Source organism: Poecilia latipinna, unplaced genomic scaffold (genome assembly GCF_001443285.1).
Source record: "Poecilia latipinna isolate Pla-1442-1.1 unplaced genomic scaffold, P_latipinna-1.0 Scaffold454, whole genome shotgun sequence".
Classification (NCBI taxonomy): Eukaryota; Metazoa; Chordata; class Actinopteri; order Cyprinodontiformes; family Poeciliidae; genus Poecilia; species Poecilia latipinna.
This window is the reverse complement of record NW_015113070.1, coordinates 423751-439369: the sequence shown is the minus strand read 5'-3', so window position 1 is coordinate 439369 and position 15619 is coordinate 423751. Positions and strand designations below refer to the sequence as shown.

Sequence of the window (15619 nt, the reverse complement as noted above, 5' to 3'; positions counted from 1 at the left end):
GGTGCCTCACCAGGTATGAACCTCACCGCAAGTCACTAATATCTATCTATCCATCTATCTATCTTAGATAGATAGATAGATAGATAGATAGATGTGTGTGTGTATCAGTGACGTGCGGTCAGGTACAACCTATTTTTCATTTAATTTAACCAAATCGGATTATTTTTTCCCATTCAAATGCTCAGAAGCGAAGCCGGTGAGGCAGCAGCGAGCTGAGCCTCACCTGGGATTGCGCAACCTCTGGCTACCTGCACTGGCGGCCATTCTATGGGAGCATGCTCCTCCTGTCTGTACGCCGGCAATAAAATGGTTAAAAACCTTTAATGTATGAACTGATTTTCAATTATTTAGCTTATGTATTTAATGTACTGTGTTTTTATTGTCACCAGCTGTGTGTGTAACGTGTTTCGTGTGCTGAGGAGCGATCATAAATGGCATATTATTTGAGTAGAGGTGAGGAGGGCAGTTCTCATGCCTCATCGCTGGGGGCGCTCATGAACCCAGACAGTGTGACTGCACAACTGCAGAGTAAGAGACGGTAACAGCGAGTTAGCAATACAGTAGCTGCTCTGATACAGAGAGCGAGAAAGACGTGGTTTTGAGTTGTACTTTAAGGGTTTCTCCCTTTGCTGTTAAGCACAGCACGAAATTAATAATATCTACATGTTTGATTGAGATAATGGAATTAATCTGCAGCGGCGGCACGGCTAAGCACCACATGTTAAAGAATAATCTTTTTGCCCTCCAGCTTTGTAGGCATGCTCGAAATTTCCTTAAGTAAACAATAACATGCAGGGGGTCTAGATTTGCAAATCCGATTATAATTAAGTCGGTGCCTCACCAGCTGTGAACCTCACCGCACGTCACTGATATATATATATATATATATATATATATATATATATATATATATATATCTCGATCTTGCGTTATATTTTGGCTAAAACAGCATTACTCAAACAGCAGCCTCCATATATTAGCTTTGAAATGTTCAAAGGCTAATACATGGATATCCCAGCATTTTTAAATGGGATAGAGATTAAAAGCTGAAATGGCAAATGTTAAAAACTTGGTCAGAACTAACCAATCAGAGCCAGGAGGAGGGTCTTAGTGCCGTCAGTGTGCAAATGGTGGAGAAACAACTTAATGCTAAAGGAAAACTGTTTATCTGCTGTCATCAGTGGTCATGCTAACTACCTTTAGCATTCACTGCAGCTGTAGCATAGAAAAGCAAAGGGGAAGGTGTGAGCAGCGCACAGAAGGGTATTAGCACTGTTAACCACTCTTGTGCACACACTGTTCACATCCTCCCCTTTGCTCCAGCTAAGCGGTCTACAGTGAATGGCCACGGATGATGGAGGATAAACAGATTTCCTGTATTGTTAAGTTGTTTCTCCACCTTTAGCACAGTAAAGAGCATGTACACAAGCATTACTGACAACAATAAGACCCTCCTTCTGGCTGTGATTGGTTGCTTCTGACCAGGAAGGGTGCATTTCTGCAGATAGCAGAAGGACCACAGGAAGTAGGCTACATTTTTTCACACAATATCTGTCTCATGATTTCCGATCACAACACCGCAACAGATTTAACAAATAAATCTGTTAATAAAAGTCACATACTGCAGCTTTAAAACGTATTTTCTTGCGTGTCCCTCTCACATAAATAAACTCAAAGTTAATTCCACAGTGATCAATTTAAATGTGTTAAAATGGCAATAGCAGAAATAGCGGGCCTAAATGCTAAAACGTGACTTTCCAAGGGATGATGGAACAGCGCATTTGTTTTGACATATGCTGCTGCAGTGATTGTGCTCAAATGTGCAGCATTTTTTCTCCTCTGTACTGCTATGAAGACAGCGATATTTCTCCTTATCTCTCCACTCGTGTGCTTCTGAGCCCATCGGTCCCGGCTCCAGGGTGAGCAGAAAGGAGAGAGGACAGATAGGAGAACACCGCCGAGATTTATCGCGGCCGCCGTTTTGATGCTCAGCGAGCGAGGGAGGGCAGGAGCGAGGCTCCTGTCAGGTGTTGCTTGATAGAGCTGACATTGTTTCAGTAATATGGAAATAGTTCTGTTTTCATAATGTTACACCGAAGGCTAGTAAATCAAGTGTCCTCACTGAAGCTTTGGAAAATATCCTCCATCTCCTCAGGGTTTTTTTTCTTTCTTTCTCTTTTCTTTTTTCCTCAAGCAGTGTTTCTGCTCAGGCGATGTGTTTTTACCGTGCTCTGAGCTCATAGAGCCTGTCTTTAGCTGATCAATTTAAGTCCTCAAGTTGTTTTGGGTATTGCAGAAGCATTTCTTTCTTAAGCCAGTGAGATAAAAGGTATTACTTGGTTTTTGTACAGGTCGTGTAATGTAAGAGCTGTAAAACTGGGGAGACTGTTGTGGGCGATTACTCTTCCATAAATCCCCGCGAGGAGCAGCGTCCCTTCACCAGACCGCAGGTAGAGACGGCTGCTCATCAGAGGGAATCATTTTCCCTCTTAACGACATGCAGATTACGGTTTCCGTCGTCATAAATCAGTTTTAGAGGCAGGAGGGACGCGGCCGGAGTTTTACTGCCTCCAAACCATCCAGTGTTTACTGGCCTTTCTCTGTCGGTGCATGGAGCGTGTAAGGAGCCGGCTGACTTTTCTTTTTTTTTTTTTTTAGAGAGAGAGAGAGAGGACATTTTGGCCCATTGCTCTCATTTTTGATATGATAAAATGACAGATAGTAAAAGTTGTAGTTTGAAACATTAACGGTGACTAAATGCGCGGTAAAAAAATATCATGCACGTCCGTTACAATTCTTGTGACCTTTTCCATCTAATGTGATATGTGAATTTAAAACTATAACAACCTGGTAGTTTAGGCACCCTCGAATGGTTGCCGTGGGAGATTCAAGGAAACATGCATAAACATCCTCAAACGTGCATAAAAAGAGTCAAACCACCACTATAAGAGCAGTTTGTGTTTGAAGAGGAAATAGTATTATGTTATAAAACATGATATAAATATCCAAACAGTCAGTTTCTTTATGAACTGAGCAGATCCAAAATCTCACTTTTCTTCAGGTGAAGCCAGTGTTATATTGACTTTAATGTATGCATGAATGAGATGCAGAGAAATTGTATCCTCCTTCAGCTTTTTTTGGTACCCTTCTCTTGACTGATACATTTGGCAAGGGAGATTTTGATACTTTAAATTGCCTCTCTTCAAATGACTATTTGCCTCCTTTAGATAAAGAATGCTAAGTCAGGAAAACCCTACTAGCACAGCTGAGCTAATATATATATATATATATATATATATATATATATATATATATATATATATATATATTCTATCACAAGGTATAACCTTCTAAAATCACTTACCTTGGTCTCAATTCGGTCCATTGTGACATAGTGGCAATTTGACAGAGCCGTGTAGATTATCTACATCAAAGAGTAAAGTGTAAGCGTAATGGAACTCCGATCTAATTAAACTGGAATGATCACAGTTTGATTGGCCTGATGTTTCAGAGACTAGAAGAGGTTTTCTTCTGTAGAGAGTGGATGTAAGTGTGGCTCAAAAGTTGCTCTGTGATGTGATTTGCTGAGGCAGTGCTCCCTTAGCTGAGCTGGAGGACTTGGAAGCCTCAGTCCTTTGGCTGGCACTGCCAATACTTCATTATCCTCTCTATTCTTTGTGGGAGGATTGGGCCCAGTGGAATTTCTGTCTTTCTTTCTTAGAGAAAAAAACTCTTAAGAAAGAAATTCAAAGAAAATAGAGAGAGGATAGACAGAGTACTCGAAGCTGTTACTCCCTCCGATTTCAGTCACGGCTGCACAAAAAAAAGAGGAATGGGTCATGTTAGTAGAGGCACAACCTTTTGCGAGCCTGTGCAGAAGTCTTCCAATAATTCTGAGTGAATTTTCCTGCAATCAAAGTGGAAAGCTGTTGCAACTTTTGCTGCCGAAAGTGCAATTCCCCGAAGTCACATCTAGCAAAGTAGCAGCCGTCTCTTTTTAAACAAAGGAGGCCTGCAGACGGAGGGGGAAGTTGGAAAACTTTGAGGGGGGATTTCCCCAGCGTGTCTGGATACATAAACCACAGTCATAATTTTCTGCCCAATTTCAGAAGTGTTACATGTTATTTCAAAGGATAGTACAATCCAGGGGAGCAAGAGGCATTGGATTGCTGTGCGAGTCGCGTTCGCTTCTGCGTTCATCTGCTGCCACTCTTGTGAGGTGGCAGCAGACTGACCTTTTAATTGGTCCAACAATCATCCCATTTGCTGCCTCGGCCACCTTTACCCTCGAACCATCCCGGTTCTCTGTTAAACCAGCCTGCTCCGTGGCGTTGCGGTGTGTGAGGAAAGAGATGGGAGTGTGTGAGCTGAGCTCTTTGGGTTCGTGCCACTCAGGCAAAGTCTGCCAAACCATTTCCACTGAAAGCTGTCACATTAGCCGACTGTTCTCCATGTTTCTGCTCGCCAAAGTGCCATATTTTTATTGGCAGACAGATACTTTTATATTTAAAGTTGCTGGCCCAGCTTTTTATATGTATGGGGGAAAAAAAAATCAAGGCACAAAGAAATACAGTAGGGTGCGTATAATCCAGCGGTCATGAGTTGGACGGTGTATATGCATCTTCCCTGTGTTTCTTTTTGACCCGGTTTGACTAGATGTAAAACTTTTTGCCAAGTACTGATTACATCCATGTTTGTTTAGTTTTTTGTGGAGTTAATTATGATGCCTGAACCACAAGGGGATTATTTGAACCGAGCGGTTATTGATATCATGGGATCTGCTTTAAACCATCGAAAGTTTTGTACTGGATTAATGCTAATCAGGTTGTGTTGCCCACAGCCTCCATAGACGCCTTAATGGTCTGGCTACAGACTCCCTGCTTCAACTGTTGACTGTAGCTGTGGTGTGAACTGTGTTGTGGTGTGAACTGTGTTGTGTCTTCATCCCTTAGCTTTGGGTTGGTTTTGTTTTATTTAACCTTCATTTTACCAGGATGAAAGCCAATTGAAATTAAAAACCTCTTCTTCAAGGGATTCCTGGCCAAGACAACACAAAAAGTTTCACAGTTAAAATTTCTCTTGGTCTGGCTCTAATACTCCGTCATACTTGTGTTACTAAGCCTATGCTTCCATTTTTTCCCGCACTTGTATCCTCCACCATTAGCTCTGTACACCAGTGTGCCTGTACAAGCTACTTCTTCTACTGGTTTGAACAGGCAGCCTGTTGATTCATTTGAACACTGCTGCCACCTAGTGACCGAAGGCTTGTTTATGAAGACAAAGACAATAAAGACAATAATAGTGTGATGCTCTAGTGTGATGCATCTTGCATCACACTAGAGCCCACCAACATTTTCTGTTCAGACAATTTTTGTAGTAAAAGTGTTTATGTTCTCTGTTTATCCATTTGACACATTCCCTTTACAAAAGGTGTTTTGTCAGCAAAACAAAAGCAGCGCTAGCGATAAAGACATGAAGCTACAAACTTCATGTCAGTATCTATACATGAAAATGCTTCCTATTTTAAAGTATCTAACTCCAAATACTCATTTTATTTATTTTTTTTTTTAAAGTGCCTTTTAAAATTCATTGTCTTATCTGAAAACTGAATTGATGCAAAACAAAATTTCATAGTTTTAATATTTTTAGTTTTTGTAGCTGCAAAATATATTTACCCTTTAAAGTACATTCAGGAATTAAAAAAAAGAATTTTTATATGCTGATTCTTAAAATATTCCCGCTGCTTAACCATGGGTGGCTCTGCATTTTTAAGCAGCAGGATGAAACTCTGCTCTTACCACCAGGTGTTTCTTTCTATACAGCGTTCAGTGAGACATCACCTGGGGTGCTTGTGAAGCTCCACACAGGTGCTCGTATTGTTCTTTATGAAAAGAAGTTCACAATCAGTTGATGACAGTCCTGCTGCTTCACTGTGTGCATTCCTTTGTGTGTGCGCGTGTGCGTGTGGTTGTGTGTGTTTTGTAGGTATGCGTTTGTAATAGTTGAAAGAGGGCAGGCCAGAACAAAATGACTTCACAACATTTTTTCTCTTACAAGAACAGAAATAGCCTGCGGCAGAAACAAAGTGATTTAAGTGTAGTGATTTAAATATTATTTTTCTAAGATCACTCAGTAGCATTATGTGTCTCTATGTACATAGAATTACAGCACAGGTGTTCAGCCTGTCAGATGTTATATCTGTAAAAGTTATAGCAGCTGAGCACACACCAGACATATGAATGTGACAGAATGGGAACCTACAGTAAAAAATAAAGGTTCCACTGTCATGGGGTGTGGTTGGTGGTGGTGAGAATGAACGCAGGGACCCAGCTTGAGATGAAGATGATTAATTTAATGAAGAGAATAGCTCAAAACAGTCCAGGTCTCAGGCAGCACGGCAGAGCGGAAACACAGAGGCTCAGCACCGGTAGCAACTGAATACAACAAAGACTGACACGACGAGCTAATGCTGACACAGAACTTCCCAGTTCGACTGTGACGGCTTACTGACAAATGACATACAACACTCTGTACAACATTAGACAAGGACTCAACAAGAGACAAAGACAACAGATGGACTTAAATATGCAGGGAGGGTAATCAGGGAATGAGACACACCTGGGAAGCAATCAACAGGGAAGACCGGACAGGAACAGGACTAAACAGAAAACCTCAAAAATAACTACACAGAAAACACAGAACATAACATCCACAGTTTTCACAGAAACATTTAAAAATACTTTATAAAATGATGACAGGTGCCAAATTGTATGCAAAACTGACTCCATAACCTATTGGGAATAAAGTTTATATTGTCTTTTAATATTTTTAATCTAAAATATTGCCTTTCTGAAATTGTATGATGTTTTTTTTAATTTAACTTTTTAAAATATTGGAATATTATGAAACCAAAAACCGCCCAGTGCCTGTCGGTAGAGGTGTGATACTGACACCTTTACTGTTAGTATCACCAAAATATGTGATACTGTATTGATTCAGTAACAATTAAATACAGAGACTGTATCGCCCACATCGATACTGATAGAGATACTTTTTATTTAAGTTTAATGTGTCATCAAACTTGTTATTGTTTACATGTTTACTTGTTTTCTTTCTTTTAAACATATTGTTCGAACAGAGGGACAGAATTTGGACAAAGTTTATAGATATTTACAAAATACTTTTATAAAATATTAACATTATTTGAGTTCAATTTTCTGAAATAAACAAATCATAAATAATTTCCATTTGAGAGCAAATTGTAATAAAATCTTGTTTAAGGTACAGTTGAGACACTAAGATACAAAAATAAGCTAAAATGTCAAGAGGGAATCTGAAACTAAAGAATCGATCTTATGATCTTATCTTAGTCTTGTTCTGATACTGATACCGACATGATATTGATGTTATTAATGTTTTGAATCAATCTGCTCACTTTTTCCTGTCGGTATCTGGAACAGTGAACCAGATGAAGAAGAGCAGAAGACAGACTTTATGTACAATGAAAGGCTTAAATGACAAAAACTGAAATTCACTTAGCAATGTCCTAAATCTAGAAATTAGAACAGAAGGAACTGACAAAGAATGAATGAAGCTGGGTAATATAAATATTGAGCAGGGGTGCTTAATAGAACAAGTATCTGGTTGATTGATTTAGATGGAGAGGGAATAAAAAAAATCACAATTACTAATTGGAGCATAATTGAAGAAATCAGAAAATCTCAAGATAAAAAAAGAGACAGGAACCAGAATACCAAAACTATGATCCACAAGAACCAAGAATTCAAACAGTCTTAAGATCCAGGACAAGACTGCCTTATTGTATGATGAACTCCCAGAACACTCTCACTGAAAGCTGTGGTGTTCCACAGGGTCCATGGTGAATGGGTGGGGCTCGGCCTCGGAGGATGAGCGTAATTTTTCCAGCCATAGATCCAGTCTGGGCAGTTCTTCCGATGGCTCCATCTTTACCCACTGCAGCTTTGCCCAGGCCCTTGTGGCTGCTGCAGACAAGGCAGGCTACCGCCTTGAGGGAACCAGCCTCAGCAAGAGAGGTTGGTTTGTGGAAACTGGATACCCACTGCTGCAGTGGAGTTGCTCTCCTCTAATAATTCCCTCTGTCATCAGCTGGCTGATGGTTTCTGCCTTCATGTTTTCTTGGCCTTTCTGCTTTTTTTGGAATCTGCACAAAGACTGTGCATGGCCCTCTTCTTGATTCTCCTTTTTTCTTCCATGGGTTGTATAAGTAAAACACGGGAGACCAGTTAAATATGCAAGCTTTTACACTTTTTGTTCTCTCGCTCTAAATCCTTCACTTGTGAATGAATGAAAGCTGTTTTCTTCAAACAGTTTTCCCAAACTGAGTTGATGCCATGTGTCTTTAATGGTATCACTTCCATCTCTGCTCTCTGGGTGGCAGCTCCTCAGGGCTTTATTAACCAGGTGGCCTTTTGGTTAATGGAATCTGTTTTTTTTTTTTTTAATGCACTATGAGTATAAATTTGGATTGACTGATTTCTTGGTTTGCAGGTAAAGGCTTGTCCCACAGGCCCCGTCCCAGCAGTCCATTTTCAACAGATGGCAGCACAGTCGGCACACACAGCTTGGGCCACCAGAGGGCCACCAGGCCCACCCGCAAACCACGAAGTCAAGGCACAACACCTCACCGGAGAGACGCTGGTGCAGACGGTGAGGCCAACACGGTGCAAATATAATCCAGTTGGTTCAGTAAAATGTTTTCTAAAAACATTTATAACATTTTAAAACATTTAAGATCCTACTCGTCATATAAATTACTGTTCAGCTCTTGCATTGTTCACAATATTCCATAAAAAGATATTCATATCCCTTGAATATCATCAATATTTTATATTCAGTAGCAGGCACTGCTAGCTAAAAATTTAGCTTTGCTGCCCTGCACCACTAACAATAAACATTAGTTTTGCTAATGCTAAAGTTCAATAGCAACACATTACGTAGCAGAAGCTAATCCTAAAGCGCTATACTAACATGTTACTTAGCCAACGCTAAATCTTTAAATTCAGTCATGTCGATACTCACCATGTATCACAAGGAGAACCTGAAGACACTCTCAAAAAATTTGTATTTGTGAATTTTTGCATTCACTAATGCTAATGCACTTTTAGCTATCAGCACATTAGTAGAACTGTGCCCACTATTGGTTATATTAGAATTTTATTCATAAGTCAATACAGAGTAGCAGCAATTTTTATATTTTATGGAAAAAAAAATCTGAAAAGTATAGCATCCATTTGTAGTCCCCCCCCCCCCCCACCCCCCGGGGGTGACTACAAATGGATTCCCCCCTGCCCCCCGGATTAACAGTTTTAAAACCATTTTTCACTTCCGTTACAGCTCCAATTGTTTTGGCGTATATCTACACCAGCTATTCTCATCTAAATGCTGAAGTATTTGCTAATTTTTCTGAGTGAAGTTATTCATTATTCAGTTTCAGTTATTTTGGACAGAGAGCATTAATGCCAGTCTTTTAGTCTTTTCACAGATTCCCAACCGTATCTAGATCTGTACTTTCATGATTTTACTTAAGTGTTTAGCTCCATACATCTTTCCATCAACTCTGAAAATATTCTCCACAGTATAACGCTGACAGGATGATGTCCAATCTTAGTTTTCTGTCACTTATAGAGTTTTTGCATTTGTACATCCTTCTTTCAAATAAAAATTATGAACTGCTTGTCTTGGTTTGTCTCATAAAATCCCAATTTGATACACATGTCAGTTAATCTGATTCACCATGTGGTTTTTCTTTACAAAGACCTACCTCCCCCCCCTGAACCTCCTCCCTGTCAGATCCAGGGTCGCATTCAGGGGACCCACAGTGTAAACAGCATGGCACCACCCACGGACAGGAAGGCTTCGTCTCTGGAGCGCACGCCCATGTCAGGGCCGCTCTGTGGGCCAGACGACATGAAGAGCTCCATTGACAGACAGATGCGAACCTCTCTGGAACATCACCGCCAGGCCCAGGACCGACTGGGCTCCATGGACCGGACTGACGATACCCGCAGGTGCCACAAATCAGGTACAGAGGAAACCAAGACCATCTCCAAACTCAACGGCAACTTTTAACAGTAACATAAAGTGAACTTGTGAAGTTATGATGTTTAAAGGTGCAGCGCTTCAGTGTCAAACAGAATACCTGTAAGCAAGTTCAGGTATTCTCTTGTTAGATAAGGCTGGCCTATAAACTGATTTTATCAATCAAATTTTTGGTTTTGAATATTTCATTTTTTACGCCCACGTCCATGGCCGCCATCTTGTTTTACAGCTTCTTTTTAACTGGACATTGAATTTGGGTAAACTCTTTAATAGAATACTAGGGCCAGGCTTGGATATGTTTTTTTTCTTAAAAATGAAAATAAAATCATATCATTACAAGAATACACACGTACAACTGCTAATGTACTAATAGCCAAGCTTTTAAAAAATAATAATAATAATAATAATAATAATAATAATAATACACTTGTTTTCTTGCAATTTCTGCTAACGTGCCTTTTTTTTTAATGATATTATGACCAGGTTTCGTAATTAGACAAAAATTCTCTTTGCCTCACCCTTATTCTCCTTCTTACAGCCCAGGATAGGGATGGTTGAAATAATACCTTTTGAAAATGTTTTCTGTCATTTCTTTTTACAAAAAAGAAAGAGAGCAGAATAAAATGTAAATCGGATCTGGTAGGAAAAAGTACGAAATTTTCTTTTTAAGCCACATCGGTCAGCAATATTGCTACCTGAAGATAAAATTGACAATTTGACTTTTAAGAGCTAAAGTAGTTCCCTATTGTGGACTGAAATTTTAACAATTGGATATCCACATATTAGAAAAAATAAAAAATACATCTTCTATTTACCTCATATGATTCTGGAATTTAGAAAGAGTACCAAGGGTATGTTCCAGTGAAATCAAAAAAAGAACAAAGACAGTGGGCGCAGCTGTGCGTCAATTACAGGGTGTTTGTTCTCGTAGTTCCTGTGTTAAATCGAGCTTCCACGCCGCTTCGAGACTGAGCGAGCAGATTGCGCCGTCTGCCACTTTATCTGCTTTCCAGGATTATCCAGGATTCTCTCCCGCCTCCCCTCTCTTTACCCCCCCCACTCCCCGTTGCCCCTGAAACTGTTGCCAGTGACGGCCCGCTCCGCTCCAAGTGACGTAGCAGGGCGTAGCAGCCGATAGATGAACCATAATGGCCGCCGCTCTGCGCCCCATCTGTGCATTTGTGTGTGTGTGTGTGTGTGTGTCTGTGTGTGTGTGTGTGTGATCGTTAGCGCTGTCTGTGCATGCTGCGCTGCCCGGTCCTGCTGGTGCCAGGGATTTTTTTTTTTAACTGATAGGTGTAAGACAACAACGGGGGCCACAGTCAGCAAGGGTCCTGACTGATGTTCAGGAGAATCCTTGGAGGTCAGGGCGGGCTCGATTACAGTCATTAGCAGAACAGTGGGAAGAAGTTTGATGAGATTTCACGTGATGACAGAGACTGCTGAGGGTGGGAGTTCCAACCAGTGGACCCTCTATTGTTGTACCCCATGATAAATCTGGTGACTGGAAGGAGAGGTCGAGGGTCATCCCTGTAGCACGGCCAGGCATTGCTTGCTGGCACTGCCGCTCTGCAGATGTCACGTTCCGATGGACGGCTTTTTTTTTTTCTTTTGCCCTATGTCATGTAGCTGTCAAACATTTCCAGTTTGAGGGAAAGTATCGACCACATCAGTGTTTTCCTGCGTTGATATTTTGCTAATTCATTTGTCCACACTTACAAAAATGTTACATTTGTCTATAAATTAATTCAGTTCAGTTTAAAAAATGCTTCATTTATCCCAAAGGGAAATTAAATCTTTTAACTCGTATCATCCAAATATCTTAAGGTGATTGTTGTGGATGGTGATGCTCTGGGCAGGAAGATATCTACTGTAGCAGTCAGTTTTGCAACGAATCTATTAAGGCCTCTGACTGAAGACTGTTGACAGTCATGACAGACCAACATCTGAATTTCCAGACAGAGATATTTCACAGTAGCATTACCAGGATACCAAGCTCTGCTAATCCACTTCATTTGCTCCATTTTAAATTTAAATCTCAAGATCAAGATGGATGGAAGATTGTTTGAACTTCCTCCTTCTCCCACAAATCTCTGGGATTTAGAGTCATAGTTCAGGTTTTATTTGAGCTTTCTACATGCTAATCATCTGCTCCCAGTTGTAAAAGAAATAATATGTTGCCATGGTTACACATAACTCCTGTTATGTGCAAATATGTATATATATATATATATAAAGAAAAAAGTAAGACCAGCATCCAAAGCCAGAGAGGGAACAATTGCTCAAACATGCAACACCTAGACTAAAAAACGATGAACTAAAGTGTAAAATAAGAACAAGTCAGATCTGACTAACTTTACCATGGGCAGCACAATTCAGTTCAATTCTAGATGCATTCTAGACTACTGTAATGTGTCTGTGATAAAGTAAAACCATACAAGGAATTAATTACTGACTAGTTTGATGTGAAGTGAAAAAGCATTAGAAAACTTCAAAATGTCTCCTGTCAGCCAACTGGATCCTAAACTCCTGACTTTATGTTCATGTTTTCACTCCCCTTCATTACATGTAAAACAAGCCATGGACACATTTTTTTTCATTATATTTAAATATGTGGATTGCTGGGGGTTGTTACAGTCATCCTTTCTGTCATTAGTTTTATTAGAAATATATTTACAGAGAACAAAATATTGAGACATTCAATACTTTTTTTTCTGTAATTTTTCTGTAAAACTGTCCACCTGAAATGTCTGCATTTTGTTTTCCAGAGGATGGGTGTGTCCCGTATAGCAAGCCATCCTTCCCCTCCCCCGGGGGCCACAGTTCCTCGGGGACCGCATCCTCCAAAGGATCAACAGGGCCACGCAAGACCGACGGTCCGCGGCAGCCACAACAGTGGACCGCCACGGAGCATGCCGAATTTCTGGGGGCCAATGGACATGGAGAGTTATGTAAGGGCTTGTTTCCATGTTAGCACCATTCTCTTATAACTTTACACAAAAATGAAAACAAAACAAAAAAAAATCTAAATGTTTTGTTATGACCATAAAGTCAGTGTTTACTGCCATGCATTTCCTTTTTACTGACTTGGACACTACGTGTTAAATGTATATGGCAATAGTTCTAAAACTCCTGTACAGCCATTCATTTTAGGAATATAATAGAAATATCTTTTATTGTCCCACAAAAGGGAAATTTCCATGGCAACAGGGAATCAATACAAGTAGTCTCACAAAAACAGAGTTAAAAAATAAAATTCTGTACAGTAAGGACAACATTTGGTAACACTTTATTTGAAGGGGGTTGAATAAGACTGTCATGACACTGTCATAAACATGACATAACCTGTCATGAACATCAATAAGTCTTCATGAATAGTTATGACTGTTGTCATAAAGCGTCATTCGGTAAATTATGACACTTTTAATACAAAGTTGACATTATTCAAAATGTCTTTGTTATGACAACTTGTCATTAACCAAGAAATCATGATCTGACATAAATTTGTTATAAAAGTATTACCAATTAAACTTTAAAAATTAGCTTTATGTAGTAATATTATAAAGCTCTGCCATGTTGTTTAGTCTTTATTTCTTAATTTAATCGATCCTAAAGTTTTACAGCAAGATGTCTACAAAGCACTTATGAACTTAGCATTTGAAACATTATTTAAGGCTGTTTTAACCCTTGTGCATGCGAGGACTGAGGCAAACGATAAAAGTTTAACTTGTGTGGGGTCGGTTGGTATGGACCCCATTTCTAAACACAAGGGCTAAGTAGTCCAAAATGTGGAAACATTCAACAAATATGAATACATTTGCTCTGCAAATATGTGTAACAAGCCTTTTGAGGCATTTGTTTCCACATTTTCTTGGATGTTTTTCTGAAGCGTCTTCATGTTTCCCTCCATGCTCATCTCCTCCACAGAGTGACCCTCCTAGGCTCCTGTCCAGGCCAATAAACGTTCTCCTCTTACCTGTGCGTTCTCAGAAGGGTAGGTGCGCGGCAGCGAAGGGCCCCACAGTGACGAAGCAGTTTCACAGAACTGTACATGTGATGTAAAGTCACAAACATACTGTACATCTCACAATGGTTTTGTCCTCAAGAAAATATTTTCCACCACCTACCTTACTGTAATTTTCTTTTTGTTAGAAAAAGGCAAGTTTAAAAAAAGGAAGAAAAAAAAAAAAAAGGAAACATCTATGTGGTGGGGGGGAAAGATTTTTGTTGTATCTACCCTTCGGAAAAAGGGAATTTTGTTTCCTGTAAATATTTTCTTTGTCATGTTGTTGCATTGCTATGCAAACCCAATAGAGTTTAATTTGTTTTTTTTTTGTTTTGTTTTTGTTTTTTTTTTCCATGTAAAATAACAGTTGGGTTTTACCTGGTTATTTGTACTATATGTGAATTAAGTGGCTTTTGTGCCATAAAATAATTGTTTTTTAAATCCATTGTTTGTTAATAGCTACCATTAATTATTATTAATATTATCATTATTATTAATGATTAATTATTGTTTTTTTTTGCACTGCAATTTTTGGTGATAAGCACAAAAACATAGCTCCTGCTGACATGAAGAACCGGAAGAATATGTGAAGAGGAGTTTCTGTACTGTAAAGAGAAGAAGATTATATTCTAGTGTACAGAGAGATATTAAAGAGTCATGCTTTTCTCACAGACAGCATCCATTTCTACAGTAGAGACGAACCGAGTGGCAGACGCTAGTCCTGAAGGTGCGAGGCAGAGCTACAAGGCCTAGGAACGGATCTGAAACGTAGGCAACTCATGGATTCGGTTAGGTATTAATTTATTGTTCTCCTTCTTTTAAATTTATGATTTAGTGCCTAAATCATTTTACAAAGTGGATCTCATGCTCCTACATAGTACAGCCTCAAACTTACAAAAAACAAACAAAAAAAACAAGTGGTGAACTTTGTCTGGATGCTGATATCACATCATAGCACAAATAGGGTTTTTATTCTTTATCATATTAAGTTACAAACCCATCTAAACCTCCTTCAACAACAACTAAATTATGTTGTTTACATTTTATTCGAGCTGATTTTGTTTTACATTTGCTGTTTTAGCACTTATTTTAATCGTTTAATCTGTTATCACCAATCGTATCAATGAAGAAAGCATTTAGTTTACTGGGAACAGCTGAGTTATTAATGTGGCTAATGTGGGAAAGTTGGCTCAGATGTGAAAACAAATGGGCAGTTTGCCTCTTTGTCGATTTCTACACAGTTTAACCCTACGTACCTGTAACATGTCAATGAATTCTCCTGTTACTTAACAATTTTGAGAAATTAAGAGCAGAAAAAAAAATTAAAATAAAATCTCAATTTCCATGTTTGATTTATTTGAGAATTAAAATTTCCAACTAGCGTAGTTCTTAATTCCAGGTTAAAACCAGTTAATTTTAGACATGGGCCAGAATCATTTTACGATAACCTTAACTGAAAACAGCACAGTGTTATGCTATTTACATAAGAATAAAATCTCTATAACATCATGTAGAGAGCTACATTGTGTGCTA

The 15619-nt window shown here is 39.3% G+C and overlaps 1 protein-coding gene across 2 annotated transcripts in view; it reads left to right on the top strand.

The window, feature by feature from the left end:
• robo2 (roundabout, axon guidance receptor, homolog 2 (Drosophila)) overlaps nucleotides 1–15003 on the top strand; it is a 98878-nt gene extending 83875 nt beyond the window's left edge. For both annotated transcript variants that reach the window (XM_015038828.1, XM_015038829.1), the window contains exons 18-22: nucleotides 7872–8054; nucleotides 8530–8688; nucleotides 9797–10063; nucleotides 12849–13031; nucleotides 14008–15003. In XM_015038828.1, coding sequence (XP_014894314.1) covers nucleotides 7872–8054; nucleotides 8530–8688; nucleotides 9797–10063; nucleotides 12849–13031; nucleotides 14008–14009 — 794 coding nt within the window. In that variant the 3' untranslated portion in view covers nucleotides 14010–15003. The remainder of the gene's footprint in view (nucleotides 1–7871; nucleotides 8055–8529; nucleotides 8689–9796; nucleotides 10064–12848; nucleotides 13032–14007) is intronic.
• The last annotated feature ends 616 nt before the right edge of the window (nucleotides 15004–15619 follow it).